Below are 20,953 nucleotides of genomic sequence, written 5' to 3'. Positions count from 1 at the left end.
TGAATCAATTTCTTCTTTGTGAATATTTCCATGTGGGTGTTTCCATCTGTGATCGGAATACAATTATACGAGTCTATACCTACCAACATTACAATGCAGTTCACACACTCACTCACTCACTCACACACACACACACACACACACACACACACACACACACTTATTAGCTAACAGGTTCATACAAGTGCAAGGCGATGGTACAAATCACAGATTCAGTGAAGACAGCAGTCAGGAGGAGAGAACAGAGAAGGGAGGCAGGCGATTGGTTCAGGGAGGGGTGGATGTGACATGATTTACAATTACATCATTAACCTTGAGAAACGGAGAGGCCTCTTTGGCACAAACCGTCTTTCTGACAGAGTGATACCTTCTGCATGCAGACAGACCCAATTCGCTCTTGAATGCTGAGAAAAATAAAGCGTCAAGAATGCATAAGCGTGTTCAGTGATTCTCCCAACAAAACATCAACTGTGCCACACAGAGCTTAGGTTAAGGATTTCAAACTTGATTAAGTAAGAACAGTCACAGCTTCTTGTGCAACCGTACGTATTTTGACATAGACCTTTGTGAAGAAGTAAAGCACATTTCATAAAACATATTAGATCTATGAAGAATGTGCATCATTTGTAATCTGCTCTTTTTGTTTACACATTGATTGCTATGGGCTGTAGTTTCTAGTCGCATACTTGTTTACATCACAGTATGAGAGATCAGTGACTGCCCTAAGTGCTCTCATGATTACTAGCTGAATTATTTTAAAAAATGAGTTTGATTAAGCTTCTATTGGACACACTCACAAGCGTCAGCAATGCTGTGGTGAGTGAATCTGCTGAAGGCAGATGGAGAGTCTGCATTGTGTAGCATGATAAAGTCTGAGATAGCTCAGACTTTTGCTGACAAATTCCTGTTTGCCAGCAAAACAAGGTTTCTTCTGGTTTCCTCTAGTTCTGGCATGAGAAGAAATGTTTAAGCCAAATGGTAAAACAAAAATATTTTATAGTTAAATTGGCCACTAACTGTAAATAGCATGTAAGCTAAATTGAACTACAAGGCAAAAATGTAAAGGAAAACTTCAGACAAAACCCAATTCAATCTGTAGAGACTCACACAGAGAGAGAAACAGCAGTTAGACAATTTTATTGGACCGAGAATTTGGCGCTTGGACACCGGCGGAAGACGTGCGTGCTGAGAATCGCAGCGAGCTTGAATGATCGGCTCGAATGAAGCTCAGGTAGGTCTTCCCCCGGGCCCAGTCACTGGTGGTGGAGCGGAGCTTGGAGAGAGGAGTCTTGAGGGGACCTGGAGGCGTCCGGGAGGCTGGTGGTGGAAACGGGGAGGAGGTGGGTTAAAACACAGCTGAAGCGGGTGGATCCGCGGTTGCTTCGCCTTTTTGAAGGAGCTCTTGCCAGTTGATTGGATCGAGGTAGAGAGGTGGTGCATCCGATTGGCTGGGATGAAGGCGTGGAGATAGGTGATGCCGGAAGAGTCTTACAGGTTGAATTTTCGCCTAGGGCTTCATTTGTCTGTCATGTCATCTATTTCTGTACCTCCCATAAAATTTTAATAATATAAAATAGCCAACAATACTTACAAAATACAAATATTTACAAGCAATTGCCATTAATAAGCAGTACAAACTATTACAAACCCTGCATAAAGTTTTCAAGTGCAGAGGTTGTTGATTCTGAAAAGATTTATTATAGTTTTGGCTCTTTTCTTTGAAAACAGTGGACGACACAAAAGGATCGCAGACAAAAAATGACGAGAAGATAAACATTTTCACACAAATCCTATTTATTAAACAAAACTGTTCAACATTTTAGTTTTAAATGCGTTTCATGTAAATTATATTTTAACATTTGAACATTTGCAAGTAAAATCAGAAGTTTAAAGCTCCCATGACAAATATCCGGTAGAAGACAATGAAAACACATTCACAGATAAAACGAGAAGAAAAAAAAAACACATTTATCTACCGGCACAATGACTCAAGGGATGCAGGCCATTCAGTCTTTTTAAAAGTGCATTACACAGCAGTCCTTCTGTAACCTCTTTAAATAGAAATTCTCATTTAGCATGAGTAAAATATAAAATGTATTTAGAATATTTGGCAACATGTATTTGTCATTTAAAACATAAGATTTGCATAATTGTTTGAACATTCACTTTTTTCCACAATATTAAATGGGTTTTCAATCTGTGGGTTGAACGTTTTAAATGTTCTGCTATTGAACATTAATCTAAGCAATAAATATCTACCTAAAAGGTCTACCCAGCGCAAAATAAAATATAAAATTAACATAAATCCCAACTTGCATTATTTTAGTTAAACTATTTTCATTTCAAACATGGTAGGTTAGAATATGGTCACACATAACACGTAATTTCAAAATAAAATAATTCAAAATCAAAGAAAACCATTAATGTAAATTTAAGAAAAATGCAGTAATTGGTTTTTTAGAGCATATATTCATCTATCGTTCAACTATCTCTTGAGAAATAAACTAAACGGGTAGATTAAATAGGATTTTTGTTTGTATGTGTCAGAGATCATTAAAGACCCAAAGCTTAACTCAAAGAGTCATTTAAAGAGACCAATAAAGTAAATGTTAATTAGGCTTTAACAGACAGATCCTAATAAAAGTTTAGGTAACAAACTTGACCTTCCTTTTTCAGTCATGTGAACTACTTTTCATCTTATAATAAAAAGATGTTAAAAGATCTGCTACATATCTCTACTGTTTGTTTGGTAACACTGTTCACTAGGTTTTAAACTGGTTTTTAACCATTTAGGAAATTTTAAGGCAGCTAATTAAATTTTACATTTAGTTAAACCTTAGTTTACCTGTCCAACATGTTTTTATCAGACTTATTGAAAACCTGAGGAAAGTAAATGTAACGTTATCCATTTAAGTTTGTATTCTTTCAGTTCCGGCCAGTGGCTCAAGTTCCTTTTACCTCCATTCAATATAGAGTATACTGCAAAGTTTAGAAAATGTTATTCTTGAAACATTTAGGAAACAACTGACAAGAAGCCAAACCCTTTTTTAAACAGATATGTTTTATGATAAGGGAGCAGGATTATTACCAAGAGCGTTTCTTCCTCTAATAAAAACTGTAAGTCACTTTTATGAGAACAAAGGCTATTTCAAGAATGTAAAAATAAAGTGTAAAAATGCCACATTTGCCCAGCCAGAATTACAACAAAAGAATGCTGTTTTTTATTCTGAAAGAATAAAAAAAAAAAAAAAAAACAAAACCTTAGTTTAAAAAAAAAGCAATCAAAGAAAAAATATCCAAATTAATTTTCAAGTTCTAGGATCTTATTTTGAAAATTAGAGTTTATTTCAGGCTTTTTTAGACCCTGTAGAAACCCTGATGAAAATTTGACTGTAACAGACCGATTTACTCCTGTTTTTTACTTTCAATTTGTTTTTCTTAAACACAGAAAACATAACTGTTACAACACTACAAGTACTGTGGCAGAATTGCAGCCTATGAAACCCATTTATCCAAGTGTGGAGAACATACTTCATTTACCACAGAACTTCTTCTACAATACGAGTGAAATAAAAACCAACTTAGCCTCATGATAAACCAAACTACAGTTTCACTTCTGCAAAGCTGCCTATAAAAATCCTCATTGCTACATTTAATCTAGGTTTGTCGACACACTATTAAGATCAGTAACATTCTGCAGAGCAGAACAGTTCTTGTGAGTTGTTTGCAGCTTTTGTTCTTTGATAAGACCTCATCTGACGTTCAACGCCTCGTGTGCAAAACCGAGACACTTTTTAAATGCCACAACCTTTCACTGAGGCCGCTCCGCAGCTGAAGAGTCAGACCGCTTTACCTTGAAACAATCCGCGTGAACGTAAACATCTTGACACAGAAAGTCACATCCGCACCCGTTCTCCTTTGTCCTGGTTAGAGGAGGCCAGATTAATCGCAGACAACTGGCTTGGCAAGACTCAGATGATACAGCACTTTCTTTGAAATGAACCTAATTAACAAAAGGGATGTTTAGAGCGGGGAATGAACAAGAGAGGATGGATAGAATGGCTACTGGGAAATTCACTTCTTCATTATTTTGCGCCCCGATTTATTTACGGATGTAATGCCTTTTAATCCGTTTCCTACGATTTCTATTGATTCTGATTATTTTTTACATTAAAATTTGTTTAAAGATTTGAAACATAAAACTGTGCCAAAAACAGCAAATAAACTTTCTTACATCGTTGTGCTGAACACTTGAAATACAAAATATCCATTAGATGAGAAGACAAAACGGAATAGGAGGTGGCACACGGTCACTGCGAAACGTCAAACTACAGACGGCACTATTTTGTATTTAAAAAAAAGAAAAAGGAGATCAGGAACCAAGAGCACAAGATTTTAAAGGCACAACACAGTGAAGAGGTGAACTGACCAGCACCCAAATACGTTACTAAGACTGACCTGGAGAAAGAGTTGTCAAAGATGAGCGTGTATTCTCCTGGGTTCCTGACTTTAACCTCCCCCTGTATCGTCTCTTTGTGGGAATTACACCGAGTCAGAGGAATTAAAACCTATCGAAAAGACACCGACGTTTAATTCACACAGAAGTTCACATGTTTTTGGGTTTTTAAAGACTCAATAGAAGAAGAAAATTAAGGGCAACATATAGTAGAGTTTGAAATACTAATGGGTTTTGGCAACCCTGCCTGTTTCCAGATAATTTTGTGTTCGATCCATATTGATTCCAGACAAGCAGCTGTATGAGTGAATGTAAAACATTACAACGGAGGGAATACCTGCTTACCAACTCAATGCAAACAGAAACCTAAATTATTCTTACTTAAAGGCATTTTGTACTGGAGCTGAAGACCAGAGTTGTTGTCGTTATACAGACGACCATGTTTCTGACGGACTTGGAAAAGCTGACATTTTGCTTTGTTTAAACCTGCAACAACTGGTGCTCTTTAGCATCTGTTGTCACTGAAAACAGCTTTGCATATTTCTCTGATGGCAAACAGTTGCTGCAGCTAGCCTGGAGCAGAATAATCATTTAGAGCCGTATTTTGGTCTCATTTTGAACTGCTGACGGAAACACTTTTTTAAATTATGTTAATGCCGTGATTACAGTACGTCTGTACCACAAGTGTGCTGAGAGAAAAAAACAGTACTGTAAAAGTTATGTCTGAAAAGCAAAACAATTTGCTTAACATCACAGTAATATTTTCAAATTATGACATAATTTTCATGTGATATGTATTTTAAAACGATCAATCAGTGTTACCTTGGCCTGCTCCAGCGGAGTCTCTGCACTCTCCCTATAGACTACACTGAAAGAGATGCTCTTTGGTTCCGAGGTGAAGGTCCAGGACACGGTGGGTCCAGCAGAAGTCATAGTAAAGGGGACAATGCTGTAACAGCTTGACTTGATGAAGAGCTCCCGAGAGCTTTCCCCAAATCCTGAGATGTCGTCCACCGTTAGGCGGACAGAGAGCCTACAGGCATACACACACAAGCAGTTCCCAAAGATATAGCATAGCAAACTCGCTAAACCACATTTTGAATTGATTTTGTAAAAGAAAAATCAGAAAGAAAAAAAAATCCTGGACTCAGTTCTACCACATAAATACGACAACCGCCAATTGGCAGAACAACCTTTCACTCCAATTAGAGCTGCAAGTCCCCACCAGGGTTTCACACCAAGAGACTAAATTGTTTGGCCTTTTCATTTTCAAAATACCTCAAGCTACGCCAAAATGCATGGAGTGTGCGAACATCAACTTTAAGTCATAGCAAGTGGACTTCTCCAGCTCTCCACAAAAATACACTCAACTTGTCTGCTGTGTTCTTTTGTTTTCAGAATTTTATGGAAACCATGTGTCATTTTTTTTTTCCAGTACACAATTATAAACTACTTTGTGTGTGCAAGACATTAATCTCGATAAAATATATTGACATTTAAAGTTATTAATTTGACAAATTGTGAAAAAAAACATGAAAGCAAGGCACTGGGTGTACCTTAGTGATAAAGTGGTTTACAGCCTAAAGGTCAGTGGTTTTCAGTTCCTGCATGAACCTGAAGTCACAACCCGAGTGCAATATAGGCGAGTCCAATCTATTGGAACAATAGAGTCGTAGTGCATTTTTATTGGACAGTAAAGTTAATGTAGGAAATATCGCAGTTGCAAAATGTCATACTTTAAGTGCAATGCATCAAAGTTTTGGATGCCATTAAAATCTTAGCATTGTTGGAAAGATTTTCTCTGCCTTTAATGCCCACACCAAAAAATAAAACGGTGGGAAACGTGAGATAAGAGAAAAGAAAAGAAAAGAAAAGAAAAGAAAAGAAAAGGAAACACTCAGGAAAACAAATTGCTTTAAAAATCATTCCCAAGTATATTGCATTACCTACAGATACAAAGCTTTAGTTTGCAAAGATGTTGCAACCAATTTCATTTAAGGAGATCGTCTGCAAAGGTCACAAACCAAAAAAAGGCAGCACAAGTCAAACAATGTTTGTCAGGAGTCCAAAAATAAATGTTAGTTTCAGTAGAAGGATTTAGCACATGGATCAGCAGCTTCTGGTTAAGGTAGAAAGTCCTGACTCCAGTCCAGGATTTTAGTTTTCTTGTATTTACCACAAACTAAACCTGCTGTGACCCAAACAAACACTCTTTCCTATGTAAATGGAACACAGTGTAGGTTTTCACTTCCCACATCAGAGGTTATCCTCATTTAAAGAATACATTTCTGCCACTTCCGTTTCAAGAGAAAAGCCAACAACTTGTTGCACGGTAAGCATATTGTACTTCACTCTTGGTTTTCTTGGGTAACTTTCACTGGAAGCGAAACTTACGTTAGTTCCCCAGACTTCAGCAGGCAGATCTCTGCATCCTGTACAGCGGTGCTCAGATCCTCAGCATCCTCTGATGGAAAGTCTCCTGTGCTGGCACTGTTGTTTCTGAACCGGATAGAAAAAAAAAACACACACAAACTTTGTAAACTTATCTATAGTGTAGAACCATTTCAAATAAGTTAATACAAACAAGATGATACATTAAGATTCATCTATAAGTCACGTAGGTTTGGTTAACTTGGCATTCGCTGGTGACCGGTGTGAAGTTATCACAAGTTTATGATTTAAAAACGTTTTCAATAACATTGTTCCTATGACCTAAAGTTCTTTTTAATTAAATGCCAGAGAAAGTACTAGATACTTTTCACAAGCTATATGAAATATAATTACAATTTTATTAAATTGTTTTCAGGGCAGACTTGTATCAAATTTCCATGCATCTTTCCCAGTTTAATAAGTTCAAAATAATATATATGCATTTCAAAATGGACAAACTGCAACCCTTTTGTCCAGATCTATTGAAAACAGGCATTAAATTTCACAGTACTGTAAAAACCATATAGATGGATGAGGAAACATGGGTCAACAAGAGCAGCAGTGTTGCCAATGCAACAGCAGAAAACCACCTACATGAACCATCTCTAGATAAAGTGGACAAATGAAACATTCAAGATGTTAAAGCAGAGAATAGCTTAAATATACAACCCAGTTAATGTCCTTTGCTTTTATCTGTGTCTTTTGCAACACAACTTAATCTGAATTTTATCTCAAATATTTGAATTGAAGGAGAGTGAGGGCCCAGGTACCATACACGTGTAAATGTAAAATGTATTTTTCTTTACATTTTATTAAATTTACACTAGTATTCGTAATTTCTTTTGTTTGTGTGCTTGTTGCATCTACGATAGTTACAGTTGTGCTGCCCCCTGCTGGCCGTGTCCAGGAGAGCAGGCAGTGGTAAAAGAGTCATTGTCATAAACTCTGCTGACTTCCTCTTCTGTGATGATGTCGAAAACACCATCATCTGGCTTTTCACCTTCACCTCCTCCTAAAAACATAATCATCATGTTTTTACTGTTATACTTATTATACTGTTCATAAAGTGCATATTATCAAAATGTAAACCTACAGCTACAACCTTAAGACAGCGTGACTGTGTGAGATCATGTTTCACCTGCATCGCCAGCCATGGATCGGCCAGTCTGCAGCAAGCGGCTGAACGGAGACCCTGGTGCGTTGTGAGCAACCTCCACCTGTGGGTGGCGCTCGACCACTGCGCTGTGCTGGTTGTAACAGTCGGCACAGCAGCGCTCTCTGTTGCCGCCCTGCTGGGTGCTCACTGCGTTGCTGCAGCAATAGTAGCAGAAGGGACGCCCACACAGCCTGGAAATACAAATATAAAGATGGTGTGATGCAGTATGGGTGACAGCTGTGGTCGGTTTAAAATGTAAAATAAAATGCAAGACTAACATGGTTGCATTTTACTATAAAGACAGTTGTACATGTAAAACTAAACATTATTTGGAATAATTACCTTCAAAAATTAAACACAAGCAGTTTTTATTACGGGGTCACTCTGTTTATGCATTGGAGGTCAAGCTTATGAAAGACTCAATTTACAAAAATTGCATGTTTCCTTTTTCTTTTGTTTTATAAAAACAGATATTTTTTTTTAGTCACAATAGTCTTTGCCTTATAAGCAACCAGACTGATATCTCAGATTAATCAGTAAAGTTTGTTTTTATTAAATACTTTCAGATTCTTGTGATCCCCTGCAGAAATAGGACAGCAAACAACACATTAACAAAACTGACCACCATGTTGTGATACAACATGTTATGACAAAGATTAAGTTTATAAGAGAAGTGAAATACAGGAATAAAAACGCCAGTGGATTTCTGCAGAGCTCGTTTGACGTCGGTTCGTGTTTACTTTATCATAACTTGGTTTTTGCGGCAAGAGGTGAAAATTAGAGCGAAGTTCTCTTGCAGAACAAACTGAAGTGTTGCAAACAGAGAAAATGGTGGATTTCTTGCTTGAAACAAACTCAGTTAAATATTCATCTCCTGTCATGTGAAAAACACAGTGCTTTGCAGAAGCATTCATAGAACTTGACCTTTCCCCCCTCGTTCTCAGGTCACAACAATGAGGGTCAAGGCATGTTACCCGAATGCTATGTGAAAGATGAGATAAAAATCAATCCATAATTGTGAAGTGGAAAAATAGTAATCTAACTTGAAATCTTGAAAAGTGTGATATGCATTTTATTTCAACACCTGCTGCTCAAGTTCATTCTTGAGTGTCTGTGACCAACATTTCTCAAGTTTCTCAACTGGATTTAGATCTGAATAAGATTCCAAATATATTGGATCATATCAAAATATGTTGATGTAAAGCATTACATGGTAACTCTGTGTATAGTTTCATAGTTGTCCTGAGAAAATGAACAGAAAATGAACAACCCCAGACTTAAGTCAGCCTCCTTTCTTCCATTCTTGACCTGCACCTAACTTCTATTATCACCAGCTTCCCTGTCCTTGATGAAGTTGCCATTTCTTGGCAGATTTGCAGTTGCGCCTTTTTCTTTCCATTTATGGATATTGGACTGAGTGCTCTGCGAGACGTTCAACACCTAACATATTTTTAGAAACTAAACCTTGCTTGGAAACTAATTCTCCAAAGCTTTTTCTCCATCTTTTCTGGAGTGTTCCTCGGCCTTCACTGTACTGTTTGTTACTTGTCACTTTATATATGTATACATTTTTCCTTCAACTTCACAAGTACACACTATATTATGTGTTCTATCACAAAAAAATCCCACTGAAAAACACTGAGATGTGTGCTTGGAGCATGACAGACTGTTAAAACAAGTCACTAGGTTACAAATACTTTTGCATAGCACTATAGGATGGCAATTCTAATTGTCAAAAATGATGATAGTTGGTGTTCAATTCTCAGCTGCACATCTGACCTGCAGTTGTATTTGCGCAGCCACCAGCTGAACTGAGTGTGACAACCCAAGCAGTAGTTGACGTCCCTTTCAGTCTCCTCATCACGGAGCTTCTGCTCAAACTCCAGGGCATCAGACTTCTGCCACAGTGCATCTTTTTCTCTGAAAAAAAAAACATAACACACTGCATTTATAAGAGCCCCTTGAGGTTATTTACATGTTACATGGATACAAATGAAAATGAACGGAAGACAAACAACAGCAAATCAAGAAAATGTCACTGAACATACGAGTAAAGATTTAGACTAATTGATTTCCTATACCTGATAAGCTCCACAAGTCTTTCCTCTAAATTGATTTTGGTGCGATAAAGATCGTCGAGTTCAGCGGCTGTCTTTAAATCAAAGCTCTGTTTGTCCTGTTTGACCCGCCGTAGATTTTCAGCCATCTCCTGACAGGCCCGCTGAGCTGCAGTCAGGCTCTCCTCAGACCTGCAACCAGCACGCATGCAAGGCCAACCTCAGCTCAAACAGTTTTCACTTAAATGTAATATTCAGTTTCAATTAAAAAAGGACAAAAAATAAATAAATAAATCATACAAAGCTCTGGATTAAAAATGTACATAATTAGAAACGTTTAATTAGAAGAGCTTCAAAGTGGCTTAGAATGTGTGTTGGGGAGTACAATATCTCACCTTGATAAATTTTCTTTCAGATAGATTATCTCATCTTCTTTCTGCAGGATGAGATTGTCTGACTCGGCCATCTGGATGTTTTTCTCCCCAATCTGTTGGCAATATCTCCGATTCTCCGCCTGCGTCCAGAACGGCAAAGCGAAGCATAAAGTCTGTGTTTTATGAGTTACGCTTGTAGCCGTGACATCATGATTACTCCAACTGCCAATTTACACGAAGCAACTGGAATTTACTGCAAGTAGTTTTGTTACAGTATTACTTTCTAAAGTTTGTGACGTAAACAGGTAGTAAATTTCATTTCCTCATATAAACTTTACTCTTGCACGGTAGTGTCTCTGTTGTTCTTTAAGGTGTGAGCCGTTCAGAAATCTTTTTCTTGGTTTTATGAAAACGCATAATAATTTAGCAGATTTCTACAAAATGAGAGTCAACTTCTGAAGCACAACTGACCTCCAGCTGCTTGACTTTGTTCTCCAGTCGGACTGTTTTCTCCTCTCTGTTAACCAGCTGTAGCTTCACATCTTCCAACTCCTCATTCACCCTCTGGAGGAGAATAAAGTTAGTGAATTAATGTGCTCAAAATTACAAAATGTTAAACATCAGCTGTCTTTATTAAGACAGTTGAAAGCACAACTAACAAAGAATAATTTTCATTTAGTTAAGTAGTAACATTAACATTAATTTCAAACAAGTGACAATAAATTACTAAATATATTCCAATAGGGTGTCTCTAAAAAAATTATTCTAACCTGATGAACATTTTAAATTTTTCACCATTAAATGAGAAACTTATGTGCAGCTTAAAACAAGGAAACCCCACAAAACTTAAAAAATGATGTGCATTTGTGCTGCACTTTTTTTTGCCCGTTCTTTTATTGTCAATAGCTTTGACTCATGCAGACTGGATCGGCTGGAGTCTCTGATATTTTCAGTTTTCAAGTGCCACAGAATTGTAGTTAAAGGATGAATACAAATGCAAACCACATTAGACTCCAGTTTGGAAACATGTTTCTTTTTCCTTTCTTCTCTCAGTTGTTTACTGGTTTGCGTGGATTCTAGCAGATGACACACTAAAATATATCGGTTGTAGACGGAACTGAAAAAGATAAGGGTATAAATAAATCTGCTATGTTTATTTATTTTTTTTAAATCGGTAGAATTATTCCACTGTTAAAATCTTCCTCGTCTTTTTTTTTTTTTTTTTTTTTGAAACATTGCAAACAGATTTAGGAAGAAAAGTTCACGTTTCACAGATGGCGGCGGATCGTTCTTGGTGTAACAAGAACATCACTGGATAAATAATCTAATAACGAGACTCGTCAGGCAGAATCTGGCAGGTCTTTAGATGCTGCAAAATGTTGAAGATATAAAAGTATCCAGTAACCTCTAACTACTTTTAAGAGAACTATTTTAAATACTTCCTCGTTTCTTGCTTATTGTGCATTTCAACTTCCTCAGTGATTCAACTGAATATGCTGCTCAGCACCGATTATTGACCTTCAAAATGTATTCCTGGTTAATGTATGGATGCAATTCTTCTCAAACACAAAAGAAACAAGAGAAAGTCACTAATGCATACCGCACTCCGTTTCAGTGTCTGACCTGGATCTGGTTTTCATGGTCCGTGGCTTGACTGCTGAGCTGGAGCCGTAGGGCCTGAATCTCTTCCTGGCTCGTCTTCTGTCCGGTCTCTGCCTCCTGCTGGGCTTCGCTCAGCTCCGTCTGGAGCTTCTGCCTGAGCAACAACAGATCCTCTTTGTCACGGAGTTGAGAGCAGAGCTCTTGGTTCTCCTGACGCAGGTGCTCCATGCAGGCGTTGAGCCTCTCCGCCTCCTGGGCCGCTGCCTCCTCCAGGTCCTGTAGTCGTGACGACAGGCCTTCCCAGCGCAGCCGAGCCTCCTCATTTTGAGCGGTCAGCATGCAGACGTGCACGCCGAGTTCTGCCATTTCTGTGTTGGCTCTGTGAAGGGCCTCCTGTGAGTCGCTGTTCTCCAGACGCAACGCTTCACAGCGCAGCTTCAGTCTGTCCAGCTCCTCTCTAGAGGCCGTTACCTCCGCGGCCAGCCCCACGCGGGCCTGTGCCTCGACATCGCGCTCCCGCACGAGGGCCTCCTCGCGCTCTCGAGATCTCAGAATCTCATCCACGTGCCGCCGGTTGAGCTCCTCCACCTGCGCCTTCAGCTGATCTGATAAAACGCGGAGATCCTCTCGGGAGGCCGCCGTCACCTCCTGCTGAGCCTGGGCCTTCAGCTTGTCCTCGTTTGCCACCAGCAGCTGCGCCCTGAGCTCCACCACCTCTTCTCGGAGCCTGGTCCCCTCCTTTTGGTTGAGCTCCAACTGGGCCTCAGCGAAGACCAGCCTGATTGGGGCCTCTTTGGTGTCCAACGAGGAGGCTTGATGTTCATCTTGAAGCTTTTGTGTTTTTTCATTGCTTTCCGCTGCTCCTTTTTCACGGTGCGAGGTCCCGCTCTCCAGCTCGCCCACTCGAGCCTGGAGGAGCGAACAGCTCACAGCCTGGGCTCTCAGGTTGGCCTCGGCTTCATGGAGCTTTTCAAGCAACTCCGCTTGGCCTCTTTGGGACCCCGTGAGGTTGTTTGCCAGCATGTCAGCTTTTGCATTGAGAAAGTCCAACTCCTGTTGAGTTGTAGTTAATTGCCTCTTCATTGAGGAATGAGTATTTAAAAGCTCTCCATTTTCCTGCTGTAACTTTTTCACTTGAGCATCTAACTCATCATTCTGGAGCAACATCTTTTGGAGAGTCTCTTCAAGTTGCAGGTTTTCATCTAAAAGCTTCTTCTCCCTGTCTTCAACGGTCATCGTTGCAGCTTCTACTCTACCCTTTAGCTGCTTCTCAGAGGCTTTTAAAGCAGCCAGCTGGTCCAGCAGGGCAGCCCTGGCTGCAGTCAACTCTGAAACATTTGCCTCAGCCCTCCTGACTGTTTGGAGAAGCTCTTTGTTTATTTCCATTAGATGACTGCATTGGTTTTTGTGGTCCACGTGATTTTCAGTATCACTACAGATGGAATTACTATCATCAGTTTGGAGGCACAAAGACTCTGCGTCAGCATTTAGCTTCTCTAACTGTTCCTCCAAATGCTTTATTCTTTCTGAGTGAGCAGCTAGGTCTTTCTCTCTAGTTTTTAGAGTTTTCCTTAACTCCAACATCTGACCCTCCAGTTCCTCATAGCTCATACCACATCTTTGTTCTACCTCTTCTTGCAACCTTTTTCGCAGTTCCTCTGCCTGGCGCTCCCTGCTCTCCAGAGAGGCTTGCACGTCCTGCAGCTGGGCTCTCAGGTTTCCGGTCTCCTTCTCTTTCAAAGTCAGCGCCCCCTGAATTCGACCAACTGCACTCTGTAGTTCCTCCAGCCGTGCAAGAGCCTCCTCTCGTTCGACGTGCGCTCTGGCTTTGACTTCGTCAAGCTTCTCCTCGGTATTCCTCAACTTTTCTTCCCTGAGTTTCAGATCCTGAGACAAATGTTCAGAGTGTCTGGCTGTTTCCTCTGCCTCTCTTTTTGCCTCCATCCGCTCCTCCTCTGCAGTCTTAAGTCTTTCTAAGAGTTCTTGGATCTTCCAGGCTGTGTCACAGTAGCTGGCTGTTTGTTGTCCCCTTTCATTAAGAGACTCATCCAATTTAGAAAGGAGCTCCATGTTTTTGCTCTCGGCGGCTCTGAGTCTCTCTTGTAAATCTTTCTGACTCTGGACTCGATTCAGTCTGTCTTCATTACCGGTTTCTGAGTTACACCTGGCAAGGACCGACGCTGAATTGCCGGACGTCTGAGCCGATAACTGACCTTGAAGGTCTTTGACGACACCTTTCAGCTCAGCAGCCTCCTTGCTCAACTCCTGCACATGTACCAGAAGCTGCTGCTGTCTGAGCTCGGACTGGTCAAGTTCGATGCGCAGATTTTCGGCAATGTTGCAGGAAGGATGTTCTCCCAAATCTCCAAGTTCTCCAAGCAGACTGTGACTTACGTCTGGGACCTGAAGGCACTCATGCACCTACTCAGAACATTGAGATGGAGAAAAGAAATCTCTTGTTAAATGCTGTAAAAATAAAAGAAAAACGGTTATATTTGACCAGATATTTGATTCCAGTTTTGTTCATTAATGGGAAACAAAATGAAATACCTGGGAATGTGAAATGTTGCCGACCAGACTGTTGATGCTGGAACAGCGACTTGGAGGCTTCCACAAGAGATTTTGTGAAGCAGCTCCTAAGGTTCTCCTTCACATAAAAACAGGGAAAAAAAACCTGATGATTACTTTTAGAAAGATAAGCGAAGTTTAACTCTTTGTCTTAAATACACTTCTAAATAAACCACCAGGCTAGACACTTCAAATACACATTTCAAATACAAAGTACTCCATGTCCTAAATTTTAAGTGACCAAAAAAAGTGCACAGTATTTCAACTGCAAAAGTAGGTAATTTGTATGTGTCCATTAATTTCTAGAAAACTCCTGAGTTATTTCAGAGTTACTTATTAATGTTGTATTAATGTCATTTTATCCTACTACCACAGAGGAAACCAGCCTGCAGATTATGTTTTCTGCACAACAAGTGCAATGCAAAGCAACGGATGCAGTGATCAAAATAATTTCACCTCTGGATTCTAGAGCATAATAAAATCATATTTCTCGACTTGTTAATCCCATTAAATAGGTGATGGTGGAACATTATTATCCTTTGGCAGCGTAAGTGCAAAGCAGATACGAAACAAAATGAATGGTGTAGTAGGTTAACCTAAATCGCCACAATGATTCAGTTTCTTGCAGAAGAAATGAACTGGAATTTGAACAGCTGCTTGTTTTCAAAGCTAGCATGAGAGTGGAAGCCAGTAAGAAAACTTCCCCAACTACCACTACAACTACCATCAAGAGGTGTTCAAGTTGTATACAAGAAACAACAATCAGAACCGAAAACTTGTTGTCAACCACTTATGAAAATGTAAAAGCAGAAATTGCCTAGTAAACTGCAGACAGAGTCATCTGAAGAAATATATGCAAAGAAAATGTTTGTGAATCCTTTAAATCATTGGTGAACCCATCTTACAGGTTTTAGCTTTGTTTGCCCTTAACTATATCTTAACATTAACTACATTGTAAAGCAAAATATGACCACTTTAAAAACTTATCACTGACTGCAAAATAGGAGAAATAATTCAATAAAGGTGCAAACAAGAGAAACAAAGATCAGGGCTTAAGTACAATGCGAGCACTCAGACAACAGGGGACATGTGGATTTGCTAAATGACTGGAAATTTGTGTTGTACTGTGAAATACTGGTGAAATAGTCTGTAATTCACCAAGAGTTTTCATTTGTTCCAATAAAGCGAAATGCAATTTCCCAATACTTCCAGGTCTTGCACAGTTAACTGTAATGATTCTTTTTAAACATCTTAAACTAACAATGTAGAAGTATTAATAAACTCAAGATGAGCAAACGTATTTTTGCTTTTCCCTACATGAAGCTTTCTCACTACTAGCTTCTAGCAACAAAAGCTTCACCAAACAAATGTAATGTATGCAAATGTAGATGTAAGCGATACCTTGCAAAGGAAGGCCAATCTGCATCGAGGTCGTAACCTCTGGCAGCCACGTCAAATTGGATCTGGTTCAGCTCATAAAGGTCGTTGATTATTTCAGCTGTGATGTAGGACTTGAGGAAGGGACTCCGGGCATAATACCAGTCACTGCATTTCCAGGACACGAATGAAGATAAGTGAAGTAATATGTAGGATGCACACAATTACTTTCTAGTACCAACATGATGTTATCATTCCTGGTAAAGCAATATGCTTTATGCTACTCAGCTAGGAAAACAAACAAAAACAATTGAATGAAAGTGAGCTGTCACTGGAACACATGAGAAAACATCAAACATAGAGATATGAAAAATATCCTCATTCAAATCATGGTGGCACATCAAAATAGACATTTTAGAAATGCTTTCTTTACTCATGTAGTTTTCAATCTGTTGCAAGGATCACACCAGAGACACTTGTGGTTTTAGTGGCATCCTGAGGATATTATAGTGTAAAGATAAATGCAAATTAATTGCTAGGCTCTTGCAGATAAAAGGAAAAGCTGTTGAAGCACATTGCTATTGTCAACAACACTTAAAAGAGAAGTGCGCTGAAGTTTCACTGCTTCAGGAAACAGGAACAAACACCGCTGGCTGCATATGCTGCATTTCATGTACCTGTTTTGCCATTGTCCCTACAAAAGGAATTCTGAATTACTGAATTACTTAACAGGCATTTCTTTCAACTAAAATGCAAACACATAAGAAAGTGTAACAGCGCAACAAAAATCATCCTAAAAAGATACTATACACCACCCAGTCGATTAAAAGGTCAAATGTAAATAAAACAACTTCAAGTTTAAAGGAAGCCAGGAACTGAGAATGTATACTGGGATGTAAGGTTAAGGTTGTGTTGTCATAAAAAACAGAAACAAAACGTAAAATTGGGAATGGAAAGTAAACAGTTCCCGAGAATGAACCTAGAAACTCAGTGCGACCCAGGCCCCGCCTTAATGGAGAAAAACCACACTAAGTAACAACAGGTCCAAGGCGATAAACAGCAGCACAGCATTTAAGACTTATCTGACCTTGTAACCTTCTGATTAATGAAACACTGCTGCAGAGTGTCTGCAAGACGCTGGTGGACAAGGGAGTAACGGATGAAGGCCCGTCCTTTTCCCAGCGATGTCTTCAACTGAGAAAATAAAAACATGCATTTTATTATGCAACCACAGATACACAACCAAGGGACACATCAGACAGGACAGGGAACAGGTTACGGAGACGTTTAAGACAGAACCTGAGCTATTTTGCATTGAACCTAAAAGAAAATTGCAGTGGCAACCAGAGTTTAGACCGGGCCAAAAAGTCCAACCCGACTCTCAAGCACGTACTTTAGGAAATCTGAATGCAAATGAACAATTCTCTTCTCTTTTTTAATCTCTAAAACATTTAGAAAACATGTTTCTCTTGCTTCTACGTTACATTTATGCACTATTTTGTATTTGTGTATCAAATCCAAATAAAACACTAATGTTTGTGGTTGTAATCTGGCAGAATATTACATTCAAGAGCATCGGAAACTTTTCCAAGGCACTACATTTTTTTAACACCTGACATTCTTTTGGTTAATATCAATAAATGAGATTTTGTATTTGATGAAAATTTAAACAAAGAGAAAATAGCCCATAAAAAACTATTGTCAGCTGATGAAAGACTTTACGTTTTTTCCTGCATTTGTGATGCATGCAATGTCTACAAAACATAGAATTCCAACTGGGAATTATTTGCTTTATAACTGATCAACTGCAGAAATTGTTCCCTTGTAAATTTTCTCATAAAATCATTTATCTTTTAACCATACAGTACACAGAAGTAAGCATGCAATCTATGTTAAATAAAAGACTCTGAAAGCATTAGCAGATGGAAGGATCTTAAGTAAGACGACGGATACAACAATCTAGCAGACGGACACCAGCTGGAGTTCTTGGACTTGTTCAGAGTTCGCAATCAAAAAGTAAAACTGAAGTAAGAAATCTAAAAGCCCACAAGAATTTATTAGTAATCACAGATCAAAAAGTATTTAGCTTTAGTGAAAAAAACACACACTGACCCGTGCAGATCTTTAATTCATATCTATGTGTTTTGATAATACATCAAACATATTTTTTTTTTAATGTGACATAATATCTGATCAAAATGCATGTTAGATTGTACGAAATAAACAATAAATGTAATGTGGTAACAACTTTTAATAGATTATGACTTGATGTTTCTCTGTGCACAGACTGAATCACACTGAATATTTTAGCAAGCAGGTGGACAAAACAAGCAATTTAGAAGGTTTAAATTGGAATGATGCATAATTGTTTTTTAAGCATCAGCAGCAGTTTAAATAAATGGCAATAAGCATAAAGCAAAGTTAAAAAAAAAAAAAACCTATGAAAGCAATTGCACCATAATCCTGACAAATAATATACATTATTTGTATATTATTTGCAGTGGCAAATATTAAAGAAATGTAATATTGAGCTATTTCAGTGCTTTTCAATTCCATTCCTCAACCTCCCCCCCTGCTCTGCATGTTTTAGATGTGGCTCTACTCCAGAACAGCTGATTCAAATGATTGCATGACCATCAAGTACTGCAGAGACCTGTTAATCGCCAAAATATTGAATCCAGGTGTGTGGCAGAAGGGAAACACCTAAAACATGCAGGGCAGGGGGGCGTGAGGACCGGAATTGAGAAACACTGAGCTATTTTAAAGTTGAAAACTCAACCTATCAGAAAAAAACATGCACATTCCACAATATGTCTTTAGCCAAATGATTAAGTAAATGATTAAGAGATTGTGTAGGTTGGTAATTCAGCAGTAGCACACCTCTAAGAAACAAAGTTGCCTTAGGTCACCAAAATAAATAAATAAAACAAATCTACAACTTGAATGTTTTAATAGTCATACAATGAATAATTTAAATACTGTAAAAAAAAAATAACAGTGTAATGCCAATATTAAAGCTCACCACAGTGACTTCCAAGCACAAAACATGAGAAAGGAAGAAATTGCAGAAAGATGTGAGAGTTGCAGCAACTAGCAGTATCTTCTAGTCCTCCTGACTAACAGAGGATTAGCTACATGATTAAACAGTCACTGTGTATCTGGACGAGCACATGTGACGCGTGCCGTGGCTGGACGGGGGCACAGACGCTGTGTGGATGTGCGTGTACGTACGTGTGTGTTGCATGGGAGGATTACCTCAGGGATGGATTTAACAGAACGGATGCCATCGTTAGCTCCTTTGATCTTAATCAGGCAGTCGCAGAAGTAATCCCAGTAGTCTTTTCTTTGGCCAAGAAAGGTTGTCTTCTCTTTCTGGTCAAACTGGGTCACATAAAACAGTAGAATGTTAAAATATCCTCAGTGTGAGATGGATTATCAAACAGCTCTGTGCTTTAAATGTGGACATTTAAAGCACATTTAAATTCTGTTTATATCAAGTCGATCCATGCATACCCTTTTTCCACTTCTATCCTTCGACATCATATACTGTAATTTTGTTGGCATTAAACAAACATATCACGTAATCGTGAATCCTGAAAAGTACAACCCAAATAATGTATATCCACATGTTTATCATTAGCTTATAACACAGGAAAGTTTATGATTTATGATGTATTTAGTACCATTCATAAGGACATAAGCTCTAAGTAGCTGCCCTGTTCCAGCTGAAGAAAAGTTTCCCACTTAATGACACTGCCATCACCATGTTATATGGTGGAGATGCTACTTTTTTTTCTTTTCTGTCAAATAGCATTTTGAATGTAGGCAAGACATATTGGTTTTGGTCAATTATGAGTTTTTTAGTTTCCTATTAAACTCTAGTTTTAGTTTTCAAAAGGGTGTCCATGCTTTTACCCGTCACTGTACATAATACAGAAAATGAGGAACTTGGATCTGCATGATTGGAAAAGCCAAAATCATATTGGCTGCTGTCTTTTACAAATGAAAATATTTCTTTAGCATGTCAAGATGATTGATCAATCTCACAAATAAGTTAAAAATGGTATCAAAACAGAACTGTAACAATTGTTTCCTCCGTAATGGTTGTGGGCAATCATTGTATTGTCTCATGTTTAGATCCCAATCTGAAATATTTCTGTCCGTTACACTGTAAACAGTTGACATGTCTGTAGTTTAAGCTAAATTTTAATCAACAAAACTTAAAATTCAGAGACATAAAACCCCTCTTATATGTTCTTAGAATAACTAAAAGTCCTGAAAAACTCATTGGGGTCACTTTAAGAATTACAACAATGTCTGTAGGGGTCTCCAGATTTTGTAGTTTTTTTTTTTGTTTGTTTTTTTTTTATTACTCGGATCATTTAATAGAGAAACTTAAAACAAATCAATACGTGCTATATTGTGGTAGAGACACCTTACCTGCAAAAGGTATTCAAGCTTATAGAAGAACTTGTGCAGATTAGCACTGTCATCTGTTATAGGTTCATTACACTCCTTGTGTTCTTTAGTCAACTCCATCACAGCATCTGTGTTAAAACAGTAAGAGCTGAATTACCATATACCAATAAAAAATAAGATTTAAAGAGAAAAAAAAATTGAGCAATTCCATTTTATTTTTAATTCTGCAGATTAAAAGACATAAAAGACAAAAACAAAACCTGCTGCAGGTTCATTAATACATACAACACCTGTAAATCCAAAAGAAAACAAAATTTAAAATGATCCCTAATTATGCAGCAAAGCAGTATGTTTATAACCTCTGTTTGACTTTAACACTATGAAAAGAGCATTGAAGCTCATGTTGCTGTTGGTTTATCCATGTGCAAATTAGAAAAGGTAAAAGGACTCAGTAATGATGAACTGAATGATCAAGCGGGAATTTTTTTTTTTTTTTTTTTGTTTTTTGAAAACG

The 20,953-nt window shown here is 38.4% G+C and overlaps 1 protein-coding gene across 2 annotated transcripts in view; it reads right to left on the bottom strand.

Annotated features, from left to right (window-relative positions):
- Positions 1-2,957: 2,957 nt before the first annotated feature.
- Positions 2,958-20,953, bottom strand: part of fyco1b (FYVE and coiled-coil domain autophagy adaptor 1b) — a 22,550-nt gene continuing 4,554 nt past the window's right edge. For both annotated transcript variants that reach the window (XM_015051583.1, XM_015051582.1), the window contains exons 3-18: positions 20,461-20,567; positions 19,276-19,401; positions 17,108-17,214; positions 16,045-16,188; positions 14,626-14,722; positions 12,097-14,496; positions 10,945-11,037; positions 10,495-10,613; positions 10,124-10,291; positions 9,822-9,962; positions 8,025-8,233; positions 7,763-7,898; positions 6,851-6,955; positions 5,279-5,489; positions 4,459-4,568; positions 2,958-4,003 (exon numbers count right to left, since the gene is read on the bottom strand). In XM_015051583.1, coding sequence (XP_014907069.1) covers positions 3,943-4,003; positions 4,459-4,568; positions 5,279-5,489; positions 6,851-6,955; positions 7,763-7,898; positions 8,025-8,233; positions 9,822-9,962; positions 10,124-10,291; positions 10,495-10,613; positions 10,945-11,037; positions 12,097-14,496; positions 14,626-14,722; positions 16,045-16,188; positions 17,108-17,214; positions 19,276-19,401; positions 20,461-20,567 — 4,334 coding nt within the window. In that variant the 3' untranslated portion in view covers positions 2,958-3,942. The remainder of the gene's footprint in view (positions 4,004-4,458; positions 4,569-5,278; positions 5,490-6,850; positions 6,956-7,762; positions 7,899-8,024; positions 8,234-9,821; positions 9,963-10,123; positions 10,292-10,494; positions 10,614-10,944; positions 11,038-12,096; positions 14,497-14,625; positions 14,723-16,044; positions 16,189-17,107; positions 17,215-19,275; positions 19,402-20,460; positions 20,568-20,953) is intronic.

This window comes from Poecilia latipinna, unplaced genomic scaffold (genome assembly GCF_001443285.1).
Source record: "Poecilia latipinna isolate Pla-1442-1.1 unplaced genomic scaffold, P_latipinna-1.0 Scaffold1054, whole genome shotgun sequence".
NCBI classification, from domain to species: Eukaryota; Metazoa; Chordata; class Actinopteri; order Cyprinodontiformes; family Poeciliidae; genus Poecilia; species Poecilia latipinna.
This window is presented reverse-complemented; position numbering and strand designations above follow the sequence as displayed.